The sequence below is a fragment of the Eretmochelys imbricata genome, chromosome 4 (assembly GCF_965152235.1).
Source record: "Eretmochelys imbricata isolate rEreImb1 chromosome 4, rEreImb1.hap1, whole genome shotgun sequence".
Classification (NCBI taxonomy): Eukaryota; Metazoa; Chordata; order Testudines; family Cheloniidae; genus Eretmochelys; species Eretmochelys imbricata.
In genome coordinates, this window is record NC_135575.1 from 77,988,110 (window position 1) to 78,009,129 (window position 21,020).

At 43.5% G+C, this 21,020-nt stretch overlaps 1 protein-coding gene across 3 annotated transcripts in view; it reads right to left on the reverse strand.

Annotated features, from left to right (window-relative positions):
* VEGFC (vascular endothelial growth factor C) overlaps window positions 1-21,020 on the reverse strand; it is a 140,124-nt gene that overhangs the window by 114,774 nt on the left and 4,330 nt on the right. Inside the window, exon 1 of one of the 3 annotated variants that reach the window (XM_077815496.1) lies at window positions 19,534-19,596. The exons of the other annotated variants lie outside the window; for them this stretch is intronic. Coding sequence (XP_077671622.1) covers window positions 19,534-19,581 — 48 coding nt within the window. The 5' untranslated portion in view covers window positions 19,582-19,596. Of the gene's footprint in view, window positions 1-19,533; window positions 19,597-21,020 lie in introns of those variants that run through there. 3 annotated transcript variants of the gene reach the window in all.

Here is a 21,020-nt window from a genome sequence, read left to right on the forward strand (position 1 = left end):
ATCTGTTTTCATACTAGTATTTAAAATGAACGGTGAAATCAAAAGAAAAAGCTCTGCTTATCACACAACGTTCAAATTTAAAGTTGTTGAACATGCAAAAGCAAACAACAATTGTGCCACTGCTCGTGAATTCTGTATCAATGAGAACAAGTAAGAGAATGGTGGAAAAAAAACCCAACACTAAAAGACATGCCAAGAAGCAAGAAAAAATGTCCAATGAGGTGTGCTTCATTTCCTGAGCTAGAGAAAGATCTCAATAAGCGGGTTGTTGAATGTCGACAAAATGGGTACATTGTCACTAGAACTGGAATTCGTCTGCGTGCTCTGCAAATGTCGAAAGATGACACATACAAGTCAGTAAAGCCATCAATGTTTGTCCCATCAGCTGGTTGGTATACTCGCTTCATGAACTGTCATAATCTCTGTTTTTGGCAGCGAACAAAGATAGTGCAAAAGCTGCCGAGGATCTGGAAGAAAAAAATCAAATCTTTCCAAAGATTTATTATAAAATATCAAAAAGAATATGCATTTGAATTGTCACAAATAGGAAATATGGACAAAACACCGATGACATTCGATCTCCCGAGCAACAGAACGGTAACCAATGTTGGTGAAAAAACAGTTTTAATTAAAACCACTGGCCATGAAAAAATCCATTTTATGGTGGTTTTATCCTGTTTGGCGAATGGATCACAGCTCCCTCCTGTTCTTATTTTTAAAAAGAAAAACCTTGCCTAAAAACAAGAAATATCCTGCTAGTGTCATCGTACGTGCACGTGAAGAGGGATGGATGGATGAATGAAAGTGGGACTATTGAATGGCTGGAAAAAGTGTGGAATAAGAGACCAAGACCACTTTTCAAGAAACCTGCTATGCTCGTCTGGGACATGTTCAAGGCACACAAGACGGATGAGGTGAAAAAAAATGGCCAAAAATATGAAAACTACTTTGGCTGTAATACCTGGAGGCTTAACTTCAGTGGCGCCACTTCCCATAGCTCCCATTGGCTGGGAACGTCAAACCACGGCCACTGGGAGCTGTGTGCCTGCAAACAGTCCAGGTAAACAAAATGTCCCGACCTGCCAGCAGCTTACCCTGACGGGCCGGGAGCCGAAGTTTGCCAACTCCTGAAATACAGGGTCGGCTTATGAAAGGGTCATACAGTTTTTACTATTTTTACCTATCCATCGTGGGAGGGTTGGCTTACAAATGAACGGGCTAATGAATGAGTATATATGGTAATTTTGACTCTTAAAAAGTCACCATAAACATTAAATATATGGGTCATAGTTCATGACTCACAGAAAATAACTGGACTCATAAAAATATCTCATTTTGCACAGATGCCAGACGGAAAAACCTGATGAGCATGAAGGCTGAGTAATCATATCCTCAGATGTGCCTCTGAAAGAACAGCATTTGTATGTATTCTAAAGAAGTAGTAAGAGTCATCCAGTCACCAAATAATGATCTCTAAGTAATCACAGGTCTAAAATAGTATTCCAACTTTTCAATAAAACATGGGGCATTATTTAAAGAATGAAGAATGTAATATGCTAAAATGAATATAATTGAAAGGTCTGTAATAAAGTAAACAAGATGCTGACTTAACCTAGTCATAAATGCACTCTGACATTATGATTAATTGTTTTATATTTGGGTATTAATCCCACCCACCATTTCACTCTGTGGCCTGTCGAACTGATCTGGTCAACTTCTCCCTCAGCGAACTGCAATAATCTTGAAAGGATGATCATTTTGATAATTTCTAAATACATTTTTAAAAGTATAGTTCACTCAGCACATGAACATCATTTTTGTTGCCCAAATACAGTACTTCAGGGTTTGAAACAAATACCAGACACCAACAAGTGAAGATACTAAACCAACTCTCTTAAGGCTTATATGAAAAACATGGATCTTCTTTCCGCAATCAGAGTTTAAGATAAGAGCAGTGACCTGATGAGAAATACACTCATTGTCATAACCCCAAGTCCTCTGGTATTTCTAATAGGTTGCTTTCCTTCATACCTGATTAAGGACACCACCTTTTGTGCTATTACTAATATTGTCCAATCAATGTGGGAGTCTCTCTCCACGCCTTACCTCCTGTAAGAGATAGCTTCTCTCTTCCTTCCCTTCCTAGGAATGACCCTGCCTCCACAAATCCCTTTCTAATGTGAGCGAGGGGACTCCTGTCTCCCTCCTCCCACCCTGTTCCTGTTGCGGAGAAGCTGTTGTGAGGGTCAGGGGAATACTCTCTTACCATCCTACTACTCTGTCCCTGGATGCTTGGAAAGAGAAAGGTATCTGCTATTTCACTCTACCCCTTTCCCTCCTTTCACCTGTTTTTTTAGGTCCTCCTCTCTTCTGGATCATGAGTGCCTTTATTGCTGGTCAAATCAGCAGCAGAGTGAAACCGACAAGATCCTTATTAGTTGTAACAAAGACCCCGATCATTTCCATGGCTGCTGATCAGAAAGATACAGGTTGCTGTTGCTGGGTGGTGCATAGGGAAAGCAAAGCCATGGTCCCATCTCTCAATCCATCTCTTCCCATCCCCTTTTTGACACCACCGGTGTCCCAAAAAAGTGCTAGGAAGGAGCAAGGACTACATTCCCCTGCCACTCAGCAGTGGCCTGGGGGGTGGGGGCTTGGGGAGAATATTTAGAAACTGTTTATCCCTTCCATGCCCATTCAAGGACAGCTACAACTCTTTGCGTTACTTTAAAATAAACAAAGATTTGGTTGCACGGTAAGCAGATATAAGATGAGCTGCTCCAGCACACACACAACCTTCTCATGGATAAATTAAGAAATTACAATTCTCTTCAGATAGCTTTTACAAAAACTCTGCTTCCATAAACTTATTTCTTCTTTAAAATGCTCCTGTCAAAAGCATTTTCTTTCTAGGCTTGGGTTTTTGTTTCTGTATTTTTTCCAAATCATGAATATTAAAATATTAAAAGGATATATTTAATATAAAAGTAATAGGATAATACTGCAAATGAAGTACTATAGGAATAATACTGCAAATGAACATCTAAACCATGAAGCATCTAAAGAACTCCTGCCCTCTAAGATCCTTCACTGGAGGGACAGCCCTGATTCATTCCATGTCACTGGAAGCCATAGAGAGGATGACAAAAGTGAACATTGACCTTTAATGGGGCTTTTCAAGTTGCCATATGAAAGAAGAAGACTGCAAATGAAAATCTACAATGACTTTAAACTAATGCCTTTCTACGAAGTGAAGTAGAAATCTTGTCAAGCATGACTGTAGTTCAAAATGAGAGGTGATGTGAACAATCATGTTCAAGTTACAGTGGTATATTGATTGATATTGGCTCTTGTATGAAAAATTTGCCTTTTCTGGGAAATGACTGTAGGCTTTGTGGTAATTTAAAAACATCCACTCTTAGGCACAGTCTACACGAACAGAGCTGCCTTGCATCAACCTATGTTGACCTAATTATATCGGCGTCTACACTACAGTTTGCTCCCACCGACATAAGTGCCCTATTACATGGACATAACTCCATCTTCAAGAGGCATAGGGCTTGTGTCGGAGTAGTTAGGGCGACACAGTGTCCGTATAGACACTGCATTACTTACATCAGCTGTTGGCTGTCATTCTTGTCAATTTCACAGCTCCACAATTGACAAGAAAGCTTGGCTGTCACCGGGGGGCTGGGCTCCAGCTGCCTCCAGGCTCCCTGCTGGGCTGCTGCCCAGGATCCCCACTCCCACCTGGGCTTTGCCCACCAGGCCTTCCACTCCCCGCTCTGAGCCAGACTGCCCCCAGGTCCCAGATCCCCACGGAGCTGCTGCTCAGGCTCCCCACTCCCTGCGGGGGGAGGAAGGGGGGTGAGAGCCCGGGGGTGGGCAGTGATGCTCCCTGTGGGGAGCCAAGAGCCCATAGCCAGTCGGGGCAGCCAGGCTCCCAGCGGGGAGCTGCATGTGGAGCTGAGACCCCTGAGGTCTCAGTCCCCCACACTGCCCCTTCTTAAGTCAGTGGAAGCGCTCTTGGTGAGGACATGCACCACCAAGAGAAGAAGGGCAGTGTGGGCATGAACCATCACAGTAATTACTGCAATGGCTGTAAGTCAGCCTAACGTAGGTCGATTTAAGTCTGTAGAGTAGACGTCAAAAAGACAGAGATATAAGTCAGACAGCATGGAACTGCTTGGCACATTTCTTTTTTAGCTTGTACCACTCTGTAGACTTGAATATAAATAGTGAATCTACAAAAAATGCACAGTTCTATGAAGAAACTTAGAACTATAACTTTTTAAAGCAGTTTGCATTTATATAGAACATTTGGGCCAACAGATATATGTTTCTATCATTGAAAAATACCCGTTCCTTTGGTTTTGCTGAAATATCTCTTTTCTTATGTGTTATATCACTATAAATATGAACAATTCCAAAAAAAGGTACATATTAGCAAGAAATATTCAAAGTAGTGATATCCAAACAATAGTGAGCATGCAATCAAACAAATTTCATGCAAGTTACATGGAATAGTGGGTTAATGAACTTGCCTTTAACCTCCAAAGACCAAATGTTTTCTTAGAGTTCCAGTGAAACCTACTTTGATGGTATCATCCTAGTCCCTAGTGGACAGCAGCCCACAAGACCGAACTAAGGCCTGGTCTACACTACGAGTTTAGGTCGAATTGAGCAGCATTGTCTCAATTTAACCCTGCACCCGTCCACATGACGAAGCCCTTTTTTTCAACCTAAAGGGTTCTTAAAATCGATTTCTTTACTGCACCCCCGACAAGGGGATTAGCGCTGAAATTGGCCATGCTGGGTCGAATTTGGGGTACTGTGGATGCAATTTGATGGTATTGGCCTCCACGAGCTATCCCAGAGTGCTCAGTTGTGACTGCTCTGGACAGCGCTCTCAACTCAGATGCACTGGCCAGGTATACAGGAAAAGGCCCGCGAACTTTTGAATTTCATTTCCAGTTTGGCCAGCGAGGCGAGCTCACCAGCACAGGTCACCATGCCGAGCTCATCATCACAGGAGACCGACCATGCAGTCCCAGGATCCCCGAAGAGCTCCAGCATGGACTGAACGGTAGGTACGGGATCTGATCGCTGTATGGGGAGACGAATTTGTGCTGGCAGAACTCCGTTCGAAAAGACAAAATGCCAAAATATTTGAAAAAAATCTCCAATGGTATGAAGGACAGAGGCTATAACAGGGACCCGCAGCAGTGCCGCATGAAATTTAAGGAGCTCAGGCAAGCCTACCAAAAAACCAGAGAGGCAAATGGCCATTCCGGTTCAGAGCCCCAGACATGCTGCTTCTATGATGAGCTGCATGCCATTCTAGGGGGTGCAGCCACCACTACCCCAACTCTGTGCTTTGACTCCGTCGAAGGAGAGGCAGGCAACACAGAAGCGGGTTTGGGGGCGAGGAAGATGATAATGAGGAGGGGGTTGTAGATAGCTCACAGCAAGGAAGCAGAGAAACTGGTTTCCCCAACAGCCAGGATCTGTTTCTCACCCTGGACCTGGAGCCAGTACCCCCCGAACCTACCCAAGGCGGACTCCCGGACCCTGAAGGCAGAGAAGGGACCTCTGGTGAGTGTACCTTTGTAAATATTATACATCATTTAAAAGCAAGCGTGTTTAATGATCAATTTGCCCTGGCATTCGCGGCCAGTACAGCTACTGGAAAAGTCTGTTAACATGTCTGGGGATGGAGCGGAAATCCTCCAGGGACATCTCTGTAAAGCTCTCCTGGATGTACTCCCCTGGATGTACCTTTGCAGAAGGTTTCTGGGGAGGGCAGACTTATTCCGTCCTCCATGGTAGGACACTTTACCACACCAGGCCAGTAGCACGTAGTCGGGAATCACTGCGGAACAAAGCATTGCAGCGTATAGTCCCGGTGTTCACTGGCATTCAAACAATATCCATTCTTTATCTCTCTGTGTTACCCTCAGGAGAGTGATATCATTCATGGTCACCTGGTTGAAATAGGGTGGTTTTAGTAAGCGGACATTCAGAGGTGCCCATTCCTGCTAGGCCGTTTGCCTGTGGCTGCACAGAAATCTTCCCTGCTGTTAGCCACGCGGTGAGGGGAGGGGTGAAGTCATCATCCCAGAGAATTGGGTGTGTGGGGGGGAAGGGGGCGGGTTAGTTGGGTTTCTGCTGCACATGAACCTGGAAACCGCAGATCCTCCTTTTAAATTGCCAGCCCATTTTTAATGGGCAACCCAATGGCTACTTCATATGGGAAATGAAGGCGCTGCTGTTTGAAGCCATTTCCACGTTATGAAGGTTAAAGAAGTCAAAAGACTGTGGCTTACCATGGCTGCCGCCAAGCCAAATTCTGCTGCCCAGCCCTGCATGAGTGATCTCTCACACTAAATCAGCATACCCTCAATAAGAGGCAAAATGCAACCTTGTAATGAAAGCACATGTGCCATGTAATGTTAACAGCAAGGTTTACCATGAAAGAGTATACCCATTGTTATATAAAATGTGTCTTTAACTACCAATCTCCCTTTATTTTTCCTCCACCAGCTGGATATGTTTCTCCTTCCCAGAGGCTAGCGAAGATTAGACGGAGAAAAAAATGCACTTGTGATTAAATGTTCTCTGACCTCATGCTGTCTTCCCACACTGACAGAGCACAGCAAAATACATGGAGGCAGACAATCTCAGAGTGCACAAAAACACAATATGACCGCGAGGAGAGATGGTGGGCTGAAGATGGCAAGTGGCATCAGCTTGCTGAAAGAAGGCAGGAGTCAATGCTCATGCTGCTGGAGGATCAAACTCATATGCTCCAACGTATGGTTGAGCTGCAGGAAAGGCAGCAGGAGAACATACCGCCACTACAGCCCCTGTGTAACCAACCACTCTCCTCCCCAAGTTCCATAGCCTCCTCACCCAGATGCCCAAGAACGTGGTGGGGGGCCCTCCAGCCACCCAGCCACTCCACCCCAGAGGATTGCCCAAGAAACAGAAGGCTGGCATTCAGTAAGTTTTAAAGTTTTAAAGTGCTGTGTTGCCTTGTCCTTCCCTCCTCCACCACCTCTCCCATGTTACCTTGGTAGTTATCCCCCTATTTGTGTGATGAATAAATAAAGAATGCATGAATGTGAAGCAACAATAACTTTATTGCCTCTGCAAGTGGTGATCGAAGGGGGAGGGGAGGGTGCTTAGCTTACAGGAAAGTAGAGTGAAATCAGGAGGGGGGGTGCGTGTTCCATCAAGGAGAAACAAACAGAACTTTCACACCGTAGCCTGGCCATTCCTGAAACTGGTTTTCAAAGCTTCTCTGATGTGCACCGTACTCTCCTGTACTCTTCTAACCGCCCTGGTGTCTGGCTGCATGTAATCAGTGGCCAGGTGATTTGCCTCAACCTCCCACCCCGCCATAAACGTCTCCCCCTTACTCTCACAGATATCGTGGAGCGCACAGCAAGCAGTAATAACAATGGTTAGACCTCAGCAAAACCAATATTCCCTAGTCAGTAAACTGCGCCAGCGTGCTTTTAAACGCACAAATGCACATTCTACCACTATTCTGCACTTGCTCAAAAGTTGAACAGCTCCTGACTACTGTCCAGGGTGCTGTGTATGGCTTCATGAGCCAGGGCATTAAGGGGTAGGCTGGGTCCCCAAGGATAACTATAGGCATTTCAACATCCCCAACAGTAATTTTCTGGTCTGGAAAGAAAGTCCCTTGCTGCAGCTTTTGAAACAGATCAGAGTTCCTGAAGATGCAAGCGTTATGTACCTTTCCGGGTGATCCCACATTGATGTTGGTGAAACATCCCTTGTGATCCACCAGTGCTTGCAGCACCATTGAAAAGTACCCCTTGCGGTTTATGTACTCGCTGCCTTGGTGCTCTAGTGCCAAGATAGGGATATAGGTTCTGTCTACCGACCCACCACAGTTAGGGAATCCCATTGCAGCAAAGCCATCCACTATGACCTGCACATTTCCCAGAGTCACTACCCTTGATAGCAGCAGTGCAGTGATAGTGTGGGCTACTTGCTTCACAGCAACCCCCACAGTAGATTTCCCACTCCAAATTGATTCCCAACTGACCAGTAGCTGTCTGGCGTTGCAAGCTTCCACAGGGCTATCGCCACTTGCTTCTCAGCTGTGAGGGCTGCTCTCATCTTGGTATGCTTGTGCTTCAGGGCAGGGGAAAGCAAGTCACAAAGTTCCATGGAAGTGCCCTTACGCATGTGAAAGTTTCGCAGCCACTGGGAATCGTCCCAGACCTGCAACACTATGCGGTCCCACCACTTTTGTGCTTCTTTCCCAGTCCCAGAATCAGCGTTCCAAGCCATGAACCTGCCCAATTGACACCCTGATGTGCACATTGCAGGGGCCTGTACTTTGTGAGAAGTCTATGTCCATGTCCTCATCACTCTCGTCACCACGCTGCAGTAGCCTCCTCCTCGCCTGGTTTTGTTTTTGTTGCAGGTTATAGTCCTGCATATCCTGCTGGATAACGCGCACGGTGTTTATAGTGCTCATAATTGCTGCGGTGATCTGAGCGGGCTCCATGTTCCCAGTGCTATGGTGTCTGCGCTGAAAAGAGGTGCGAAACAATTGTCTGACATTGCTCTGACGGAGGGAGGGGCAACTGACAATATGGCTTACAGGGTTGGCTTACAGAGAATTAAAATCAACAAAGGGGGTGGCTTTGCATCAAGGAGAAACAGAATGCCCCCCAGCCCCCAAGGACAGAACTCAAAACCCTGAGTTTAGCAGGCCGTTGATTTCATGGAGGGAGGGAGGAGAAAATGAATACAAAACAAATCTGGTCTATTTCTTGTTTTGATCCACTTCATCTATCTTTATACATCTTGCTGGCAGCAGACTGTTCACGACTGCTGGCCATCGTCATCTCCTGGGTGCTCGGCAGAAGATGGTACAATATGACTGCTGGCCCTCGTCGCCTCCTGGCTGCTCATTAAGACGGTGCAGTAGGACTGCCGGCAGGACTGAATCGCCATGAGATGAAACTTAAAAGGGAAATGACCTGGCTGAGTCACTCCCATGTTTGCCCAGGCGCCCCATACCTCACCAAGGTCAGTTAAAAGAGCACGCTGGAGTACATCGACGATGACTACCAGTTATACTGCACTGTCTGCTGCCAAAAGGCAACGAGCGGCTGCTGTGTAGCAATGCAGTACCGTGTCTGCCAACACCCAGGAGACATACAGTGACAGTGAGCTGAGCGGGCTCCATACCCTCTCTACTCCTGCTCGAGATTCCCCTGTTTATACATCCAAGCATCGCATTAGCCCTTTTGGCCACAGTATCGTGCTGGGAGCTGCTAATCCACCATGATCCCCACATTATTTCCAGAGTCACTGCTTTCCAGGATAGAGTCCCCCATCCTGTAAGTATTGTCTACATTCTTTGTTCCTAGATGCATACGTTTAGCTATATTCAAATGCATACTGTTTGCTTGACCCTAGTTGATCCAGATTACTCTGTCCAGATTGGTCTGTCTTCTTCATTATTTACCACTCTCCCAATTTTTGTGTCATCTGAAAATTTTAATCAGTGATAATTTTATATTTTCTTCCAGGTCATTAATAAAAATAATAAATGGTGTAGGGCCAAGAACCAGTCCCTGCAGGACTCCACTAGAAACACACCTGTTCAGATATGATTCTCCATTTACAATTACATTTTGAGAACTATCAGTCAGCCAGTTTTTAATTCATTTAATATGTTCCATGTTAATTTTATATTGTTCTAGTTTTTGTATCAAAATATCATGCAGAACCAAGTGAAATGTTTTACAGAAGTATATTACATTAACACTATTATCTTTATCGCCAAACTTGTAACCACATCAAAAATATATATCAAGGTCATTTGACAGGATCTATTTTCCATTAATTCATGTTGATTGGGATTAATTATATTACCCTCCTTTAATTATTTAAGAATTGAGTCCTGTATCAGCTATTCCATTATCTTGTTCGGGATTGACAGGTCTATAATACTTGGATTATTCTGTTTTTACCCTTTTAAAATATTGGCATACTATTAGTGGTTTTTTTTTAAATTTAAGTCTTCTGGAACTTCTCCATGGTTCCAAGTCTTATTGAGAATCAACACTGACAGGCCAGTGAGCTCCTGAGCCATCTTTTAAAATGCCTGGATGCAAGTTAACTCTAGTAGCTGTTGTTTAAGATCCTCTAAAGATACTAGTGGAATGGAAAGAGTGTTATATGACATGACTATTCACTGGTTCTCAAACTTTTGTACTGGTCACCCCTTTCACACAGCAACCCCCTTATAAATTAAAAAACATTTTTTTAAATATTTAAACACTATTATAAATGCTGGCGGTGAAACAGAGTTTGGGGTGGAGACTGACAGCTCGCGACCCTCCCCCCCACGTAATAACCTCGCAACCCCCTGAGGGGTCACAATCCCGTTTGAGAACCCCTGCACTACATTATCTGTTTTTTCCCCAAATACAGAACAGATATATTTATCAAACACGCCGGACTTTTCTGCATTGTTTTTGATAATTCATTTATATCTAGTAATGGACCTACACAATTGTTAGGATTCCTTATGTTCCTAATATACTTTAAAAAGTCTTTCTTACTGTCCTTAAGTCTACTGGTCATAGATTTCTCTTTGTGTCCTTTTGCTTCCCTTATCAGTTTTCTATAACTCCTGTCTTCTGATTTATACTCATAACTATCAACTTCCCCTTTCCTCCTTTTATTTTTATTTATTTAAATGTATTTTTTTTATAGCTGCCTTCACTTCCCCTCTAATCAGGTTGGCTTATTAACCAATATAGCCTCTTTCTTGATTGTGGGATTGTTGCTTTTTGAGCATCTAAGTGTTCTTAAACAATTCCCAATTATCATTCATATTTTTCTGATGAAGTTCTTCCTCCCAGCTCTATTGACTCATAACTGTTTTCAGTTTTGTGAAGTTGGCCCTTTTAAAGCACCAAGTATACATATCAATGGTCTGGACTTTATTGTGATTGCACATTATAAAGATGATTATGTCATGATCGCTTGTACCTTAGTTACCACTGATAACATTATAATGGTAATTACAACAATAAATCTACATTTTAAAAATGATGATCCGAAGTCCTTCTGCCAATCTCCAATCAAGGATGGAATAAAAAGGATCATGCAGAACTTTTCAGAGAGAAAGAATGACCATGTATCCTGTCTTACATTTCCTCTTCATTCAAAAGACAAAACAAAAAACACAAAAAATAAATAATAAACCACAAATAGGATAATTCCAGTATCTTTGGGATGTTACACCTTTGGAACACCTCCTTTTTAAATAGCCAGGCGGGAAAGAACCCAACCCATGTCAGGACACTGGAGAACTCATTCTGAGCCTTTTGATAACATGCCCATGATTTCAGTTGCCATGATGTATGTGGTGAGTAGGCTAGAGAGGAATAAGGAAATTTACCTCTAAGAAACAGGTGCTCCGTGGCAATTAACTGAAATATTCTAAAGTGCCAGTTCCTTAGTCCTTTCGGGTACTCTGCTCAAAACTGGAGGCAATCTGTCTGTATCTGTTTTCAAGTTACAATATAAATATGATAGAAAAATATTTCATAGATGCCATGTTACATCACCAGACGAACCAGTAGAGACAGAAATAAACAAAGAAAAATAATTTTACTTACGCTTTTACTTATGTCTCAGAAGATATACAGGAACATATGTCTCATACCTGGACAGAGCCATGAACTGCAATCTTTATCAAACAAAATGTTGGACTAAGTTTTGCTTGAATAAGGGCATTGAATTGGGCCTTCAACATGTACCTTTGTCATAAATATAAAGGGAAGGGTAAACCCCTTTAAAATCCCTCCTGGCCAGAGGAAAAATCCTCTCACCTGTAAAGGGTTAAGAAGCTAAAGGTAACCTCGCTGGCACCTGACCAAAATGACCAATGAGGAGACAAGATACTTTCAAAAGCTGGGAGAAGGGAGAGAAACAAAGGGCCTGTGTCTGTCTGTATGCTGCTTTTGCTGGGGATAGAACAGGAATGGAGTCTTAGAACTTTGAGTAAGTAATCTAGCTAGGTATGTGTTAGATTATGATTTCTTTAAATGGCTGAGAAAGGAACTGTGCTGAATAGAATAACTATTTCTGTCTGTGTGTCTTTTTTGTAACTTAAGGTTTTGCCTAGAGGGATTCTCTATGTTTTGAATCTAATTACCCTGTAAGGTATCTACCATCCTGATTTTACAGGGGTGATTCCTTTACTTCTATTTACTTCTATTTCTATTAAAAGTCTTCTTGTAAGAAAACTGAATGCTTTTTCATTGTTCTCAGACCCAAGGGTTTGGGTCTGTGGTCACCTATGCAAATTAGTGAGGATTTTTACCAAACCTTTCCCAGGAAGTGGGGTGCAAGGATTGGGAGGATTTTGGTGGGAAAGATGTGTCCAAACTACGTTTCCCAGTAAACCCAGTTAGAGTTTGGTGGTGGCAGTGGATATTCCAAGGGCAAAGGATAAAATTAATTTGTACCTTGGGGAAGTTTTAACCTAAGCTGGTAAAAGTAAGCTTAGGAGGTTTTCATGCAGGTCCCCACATCTGTACCCTAGAGTTCAGAGTGGGGGAGGAACCTTGACAACCTTATACAATGCATCCCTAATGCTGATCAGGTCATGCCCGACACAAAAGCACAAGTTAAGATAACAAAAATAAGCTGACAAAAATCAAATCAAATCACAGTCATGAGGAAAATAAAGTTACCTCTACCTCCTGAAGTAGCACTGGTTTGAGTCTGATGACTACAGTCTGGACCAATAAACCTGGCTACACCTCTTGAAGTGTCAAGATAAACAGTAAAGCACAGTTTACAAGAAGTAGCAGCATGGCATATTTTGCCATCAAATCTATATTTTCCCCCCATAGATTAGAAACCCAGAGAAAGCTGGAGTGGGGAGAGCAGTTGAAATCCACATTGCCCACACTATTTTTAATCCTCACCATGCACTAGAAGTAGTTAAAGCCACTTTGCATAAGATATAAATTGGCAGCTCTTTAGGATAAACTCAGTTATTAAGAAAGATCTGTCTCAGCTGGGACTAAAACTAGGACAAGAGAAAGGGAACTCAAGTTTTCCATTGCAAAAAGAGACTTATGAGGGCGAAAAAAAAAAGAACATTCTGTACTTTATCAATCTAATCCTGTCTGGGTAAAGAGATCATATTGCTACCTTTCAGTATGAACTTTAGAACTGGCAAACAAGTGCCAAATTGAATTTATTTATTTCCACTCTAAGGATGAAGCTAAGAATTCTTGCATAACTGTTGTGAAACTTTATGCAAACAATTAAAGGGCAAAATTCATCTCGGAGCTGAGGCACTTGTATCAGTATATGGCCAAATGCTGCCCTCATTATACACGGGAGTAAGGTATGTACGGCCTCTTAATGCCATACAGATAACCCTCCTTCCCAGCCTGACCAATTCAGTAGTAAGGATGGTTAGGCCAGAGTGGAAGGAGTGCAAACTAGTGTGCAGTACCTCCATGGTTACACCCTGTGGGTCTGACGGTAGCCGTGGGGAGCTCACGTGCCATGGGAGCGGGAAGAGGACAGCTCAGGCCTCCACATATCCTTTTCTAGATTCTTCCCTGTGAAAGCTCCACAGAGAACTACAGCAATGATGGGGTTACATCATGTGGAGCTGCCACACTGGAAAGAGGTTTAAACAGAGATAGGACAAGAGAATGTTTCCCTGTGAGTGGATGTGGGGGACTTGGGACTATAAGAGACAATGTACCATCATCCCTGCCGAGTCAGACTTCTTTGAAGAAAGGGAAATGGTCATTTCTCCCTTTTGGAGCCGTCAACCAATATGGTGGTTGTTGTGGCTGCACAGCCCTTTGTAACAACTTTAATTCATGCATAAGGGGGATATGCGTAAATGGAGACATGACCTAAGAGTTTCTAGGAGTGGTTACAACCAAAGGGAGCTAAATATTCATAGGCAACAGGTAGCGCTTCTTAGTTGTATGCTTCAAAAGTGTGGATAGTTAAGGTGCGTATGGTACATATTAGGGCTGTCAAGCAATTAAAAACATTAAACATGATTAACCGCACTGTTAAACAATAATAGAATACCATTTATATAAATATTTTGGATGTTTTCCACATTTTCAAATATATTGACTTCAATTACAACACAGAATACAAAATGTACAGTGCTCACTTTATATTTATAATAAAAACAAATATTTGAACTGTAAAATAAAATAGTATTTTTTAATTCTCTTAATACAAGTACTATAGTGCAATCTCTGTCATGAAAGTTGAACTTACAAATGTAGTGTTATGTACAAAAAATAACTACATTCAAAAATAAAACAAAGTAAAACTTTAGAGCCTACAAGTCCACTCAGTCCTACTTCTTGTTCAGCCAATCGCTCAGATGAACAAGTTTGGTTACAATTTGCAGGAGATAATGCTGCCTGCTTCTTGTTTACAATGTCAGCTGAAAGGGAGAACAAATGTTCACATGGCACTGTTGTAGTGGGCATTGCAAGATATTTACATGCCAGATGTGCTAAAGATTCATATGTCCCTTCAACCACCATTTCAGAGGACGTGTCCATGCTGATGATGGGTTCTCTGCTCGATAATGATCCAAAGCAGTGCACACCAACACATGTTCATTTTCAACATCTGAGTCAAATGTCTCTAGCAGAAGGTTGATTTTCTTTTTTGGTGGTTCAGGTTCCGTAGTTTCCACATCGGAGTGTTGCTCTTAAGACTTCTGAAAGCATGCTCCACACTCCGTCCCTCTCAGATTTTGGAAGGCACTTCAGGTTCTTAAATCTTGGGTTAAGTGCTGTAGCTATCGTTAGAAATCTCACATTGATACCTTTTTTGCGTTTTGTCAAATCTGCAGTGAAAGTGTTCTTAAAATGAACAATATGCTGGGTCATCACCCAAGACTGCTCTAACATGAAATATATGGCAGAATGCGGGTAAAACACAGAGCAGTAAACATACAATTCTCCCCCAATGAGTTCAGTCACAAATTTAATTAATGCATTTTTTTTTAAAAGAGCATCATCAGCATGGAAGCATGTCCTCTGAAATATAAGCACTGACCAAAGCATGAAGGGGCATATGAATGTTTAGTATATCTGGCATGTAAATACCTTGCAATGCTGGCTACAAAAGTGCCAAGCACACGTCTGTTCTCATTTTCAGGTGACATTGTAAATAAGTAGCGGACAGCATTATCTCCCATAAATGTAAACAAACTTATTTGTCTTAACAATTGGCTGCACAAGAAGTAGGACTGAATGGACTTGTAAGCTCTAAAGTTTTACATTGTTTTGTTTTTGAGTTCAGTTATGTAACAAAAAATACATTTGTAAGTTGTGCTTTCACGATAAAGAGATTGCACTACAGTACTTGTATGAGGTGAACTGAAAAATATTATTTCTTTTATCATTTTTACAGTGTAAATATTTGTAATAAAAATAATATAAAATGAGCACTGGACACTTTGTATTCTGTGTTGTAATTCAAATCAATATATTTTAAAATGTAGAAAAACATCCAAAATATTTACTAAATTTCAATTGGTATTCTATTGTTTAACAGCATGATTAAAACTGCAATTAATCACATTTATTTTTTTCCAATCACCTTTTTTTTTTTAGTTAATCATGCAAGTTAACTGCAATTAATCAACAGCCATAGTACATATTCATTTTAACTTGCTACCAGCTAAATTCAGATTACATCAATCTACATCATATTTGCAGAAAGTATCTCATTACCAGCATCACTAGATTTGGGGTGTTCTCATCATTGGCTGATTGCCAGAAACATACTGTATTATGACATTGCAAGAATGGACAGTTTTAAAAAGCCTTTTTAAACGTTTTCTTATACGAAGAAAACACTCACATACTGATTTCACCACCTTCACAGAATCTAACGTTACCAAATGTTATAGTGTAGTTTTATGTAATTATGCTCATAGAACACATACTCATTGTGTCCTTGCTTTGAAATTGTAGTTTTTCCTGTTTATTTTGCAAATACAAATGGATTTGAATAGGTGTAATTTTAAAGGAGAATTTGGTTCTTTATCCTTCTTCTTGTGTGTATAGTATAGATTCACTGTAAGCTATGGATTCTTTTCTTATGTACTGAACAGGTGTAATTCCATAATAAAATTAAAATCACACAAGATCTTCCCAACAGGTGCTATTGTCTTCCTTCCCCTGGGAAGCCAAAGTTTCAAGACATTTGATGCTAGTCAACTGTTTCCCCTTCTGCTAAGAAGAGGCCAATTGCTAAAGCTCACATTTGTTTACTTCACTCCTATGGAAAAAGGAATGCTTATATTTCTTTGAAAAAAAAAATCTCAAGCAGTATCTGCTAGCTTCCATGAGTGCAAGGATGATGGAGAACAAGTCTGAATGTATCAATAGGTTTTATTTTAGTGAATGAGGTTTACTGTAGGTTTCAGAGAGTATATGGGAATAATTTTGTCAGATAAAACTAAAAGCCACAAAATAACAAAAGCAGATGTAACATATACAGAAGTCGGAAAATATTACAAAAAGCATTCTAGTAAAATCAAGTGCAAAGTTTTCAAAATTTGCTTTGATGAAAGTAACATTAATATACATGGGTCAAATTTTCCTCTCAGTTACACCATTGCAACTCCACTGGTTTCAATGGGGTTGCCCTAATGTAATGAGAATCTGCTCTCATGGGATTTGCAATAAACTAAGTATTATTTTCTTAGGCCTTGTCTACACTGGCAAATTTCTGTGCAGTAAAGCAGCTTTCTGTGGTGCAACTCCTGAGGTGTACACACTCCCAAGCCACTTAGTGTGCAGAAACTGTACAGTTGCAGCATTGTAAAAAACCCCACCCCAACGAGAGGCGTACAGCTTTCTGTGCCGGGGCTACAGCACTGTAGTGCAAGTGTAGACACCCTGGTCTATTAGAGTGCTGCAATTGTCCTCTGGGAGGTGTCTTGTTCTCGCCTCTCTAGTCATCTGTTTGAACTCTACTGCCCTGCCCTCAGCTGACCAACCGTGAGCCCCACCCCTTATATTCATTGGGAATTTTGAAAGTCCCCTTCCTGTTTGCTTGGGACGCAAGCAGTGGTCTCAGCGCATCTTTCCAGGTGAGCATGCCTGCTCCACATACCCGGCGATCCCCCGCTTGGAGCAATGCCGAGCTGCTGGACCTCATCAGCATTTGGGGAGAGAAGGCTGTCCAGTCCCAGCTGCACTCCAGCCGTAGGAATTATGATACCTACAGACAGATTTCACGATGCATGAGAGAAGGAGGCCATGACTGCAGTGCAGGGTCAAAGTGAAGGAGCTGCAGAATGCCTACCACAATGCATGGGAGGCAAACTGCCGCTCCGGTGCTGCGCCTACGAGCTGGCGGTTCTACAAAGAGCTGGATGTGATACTCGGTGGCAACACCACCTCCACTGCGAAGGCCACTGTGGATACAGTATCGAGAGTGGACTGAGCCAGGAGGAGGAAATCTTGGACAAGGATGTGGAGTGGGTGGGGGACCCAGAGGCAGAGGACAATTCGGAGTTCAGAGATGCACGCAGCCCAGAACTCTTCTCTATACCAGAGGAGGCTAGCCAGTCACAGCCGTTAGATCTTGACAAAGTGCAAACAGGAGAGGAGGCCCCTAGTAACTGGCTTTGATTCTGGGAATCACTGAAGCAAGTTGTTAGGGGCAGGGAGTTGCAGAAAGCAGGCTTGTGTATATATGATGCGCATATCACCACATGCCTAGTCTGAGCGGTGGAACAGGCTGTTGATTGCTGTGAAGTGAGGGAGTCAATCTGCTCAAAGATCTCCACGAAACTCATATGGAGATACTGGGCAATCTGCTGCCGCAGGTTCTTTGGCAGAGCTGCTTTGTTTCTTGCCCCGTTAAGGGTAACTTTCCTGCGCCACTCTGCCATCACTGGGGTGAGAGGGATCATTGCTGCATGCAGGTGAGCAGCACAAGGGCCAGGGCAGAAGCCGCAGTCTTGGAGAAGACCCTCTCTTGATTCCCTGCTCACCCCCAGCAGCGAGATATCTTCCATAATGAACACAGCCTGTGGAAAATGTGGGGACACTAATGATAATAAGGCCCCCCCTACAGTGCTGACTCTCCCCAAGAGCCACGTGTCCAGTGTACATTATGGTCCTGGAACATTGATTTCCCCTGACTCTGCAGTTACTCACCATTTTGGGGGTCTTGTGGCTCATGTGTGCTTGCCTGGGGTCAGCCAGTTAGTGACAGGTATGTGAATAGTGGCTGTGTTTTAAATCACTGAATCAGTGGTCTGTGTGTTGCAGACAATACTGCTTCTGTAAAATGTTGCGTTTTGGCTTCACAGAGATGACCTTGGGACCCCAGCCTCCCTCTTTGTTATCGCCGAATGAATGGCTGCGCAGAATTAGAAAGTGGCCATGAAAAACTAAAGAAGACTTTCTGCGTGATGTCATGATGCACTCCACGGCCAAAAAACAAGAATTGAAGGAGTGGCGGGACAGGGAGAAGAGGGAGCAAAAGGAGTACGCGGCGCGTCAGAACGAAGCCACAGAGCGGCTCTTAAATGGAGCGCCAAGCGGACACGCTCCAGGCACTACTAGCACTACAAACCAAGCAGCTCCACGCTCGCCCTCCCCTGCAGCTGCTGTCACAAAAACTGTTTCCTACGTGCCCCCCAGACACCGCCAACATATTCCTATCAACCTCCTGGCTCCAGTCTGTACCTGCTGCATTCCACTCCTGCCCCATCACAGTCCAGCCCTGTGGACTCCCACTACCCTCAACACCCGACTCTCTGCGGTTTTGCCCTGCTGAAGTACAGTACCCACTGCACTGTACTCCAAAGTACAAGGCTGCATATGATACCTGGACATACACAAATCTTTAACTGTCCTAGGACCCCACCTCCTCCTCAGACCCTCCCTTCCTCCATCCCCCACAGTGCTGATGTGTTTTGTTTGTCTGTCTCTCTCCTCCGGTTGTTGTTTTATAATAAAAGAATTGTTTTTGTTTGAAAGCAATCATTATTCCATTAATTGAAAGCAAACAGAGCCCTGCAAAGGAACAGGAATTTTCTTAAACCTTCACAGTGCATCGTCTGTACCAATCACAATCACCTCCTAGCATTATGCACTCCCAAGCATAGCAACAAATATTAGTGGCTTTCAGCTTCAAATTGCTGCCTCAAGGCATCCCTTATCCTTATGGCCCCGCACTGCGCCCCTCGAATAGCTCTGGCTGTTCAAATTCAGTCTCCAGGCACTGAGCCTCAGAGGTCCAGCCTGGAGTGAAGCTTTCACCCTTCCCTTCACAAATATTATGGAGAGTACAGCACGCAGTGATAAGCATAGGAATATTGTCATAGGCCAGGTCCAGCCTCCCGTATAGGCAGCACTGGCAGGCCTTTAAATGGCCAAAAGCACACTCAACAGTCATTCTGCACTTGCTCAGCCTGTTGTTGAAACACACCTTGCCGCTGTGAAGATTCCCCGTGTACGGCTTCATAAGGCACGGCATTAAGGGGTAGGCAGGGTCTCCCAGGCTCACAGTGGGCATTTTGACTTTCCCTACGGTGATCTTCTGGTCTGGGAAGAAAGTCCCTGCTTGCAGCTTCCTGAACAGGCCAGCGTTCCAAAAGATGCGTGCGTCATGCACCTTTCCAGATCAGCCTGTGTTAATGTCCGTGAAAAGCCCACAGTGATCCACAAGTGCCTGGAGAACCACAGAGAAATACCCCCTCTGATTAATGTATTCGGTGGCTAGGTGGTCTGATGCCAGAATTGGAATATACGTGCCACCTATTGCCCCTCCGCAGTTAGGGAAACCCATTTGGGCAAAGCCATCCACAATGTCACGCACATTGCCCAGAGGCACAGTCTTTTGGAGCAGGATGTGATTAATGGCCCTGCAGACTTCCGTCAACACGAGTCCAACGGTCGACTTTCTCACTCCAAACTGGTTAGCAACTGATCGGTAGCAGTCTGGGGTAGCCAGCTTCCACAGTGCAATCGCCACACGCTTCTCCAATGGCAGGGCAGCTCTCATTCTCGTGTCCTTGTGCCACAGGGCTTGGGCGAGCTCATCACACAGTCCCATGAATGTGGCTTTCCTCATCCGAAAGTTCTGCAGCCACCGCTCATCATCCCAGATGTGCATCACTCACGATGTGATCCCGCCACAACTTGTTTCCAGAGCCCAAAAGCAGCGTTCCACTGTGATCAGCACATCCACGAATGCCACAAGCAATCTCGTGTCATAGCTAATACGCGTGGTAAGATCAATGTTGAACTTCTCTTGCATTTGTAGTTTAAGGAATAACTCCACTGCCACTCGTGACGTGTTAGTGAGAGCAACAGTGTGGGATCCAGTCCTGCAGACCGAAGAGGCAGAGAGTGCAGTACACAAACCATTGAAACATGGTGTCAAATGCGGATGGAAACACAGGGATTGCTGGGATGCAAAGCAATGCATCACGGGGCATTTGAACTGGACCCAAGATCTCCCACAACCCCCTCCGCCTTCCCACAACTCTTAGCGGCAGAAAAGGAAGAGATGCTCTGTGGGATAGTTGCCCAGAGTGTACCGCTCTGAATACCGATGCAAGTACCACAAGTGTGAATATGCTATTGCGCAGGCAGCTGACAGTGTGAATACACAACAGCGGTTTCCCTTCAGCGCTCGCTGAGCAGTGATATAATTGCCAGCAATGTAACTCCACCAGTGTAGACACACTCTTAGAGTTCAGTTCTATCAATCCCTCTTTCTCTACAGTTTTAGCTCATATTTTTCACCAAGAGACTTTTCTTTTTATGTCTCTTTTTTTAAACTCTCTTTAGCTCCATGGTGTGTTACCTCTAGGCTAGGGCCACTGTTGAATCAAGACCCTAAATTGTGGTCCACGAGTGCAACTGTGTTAGAAAGAAAATTATTTGATTAACTGAAAATATGTTTCCTGA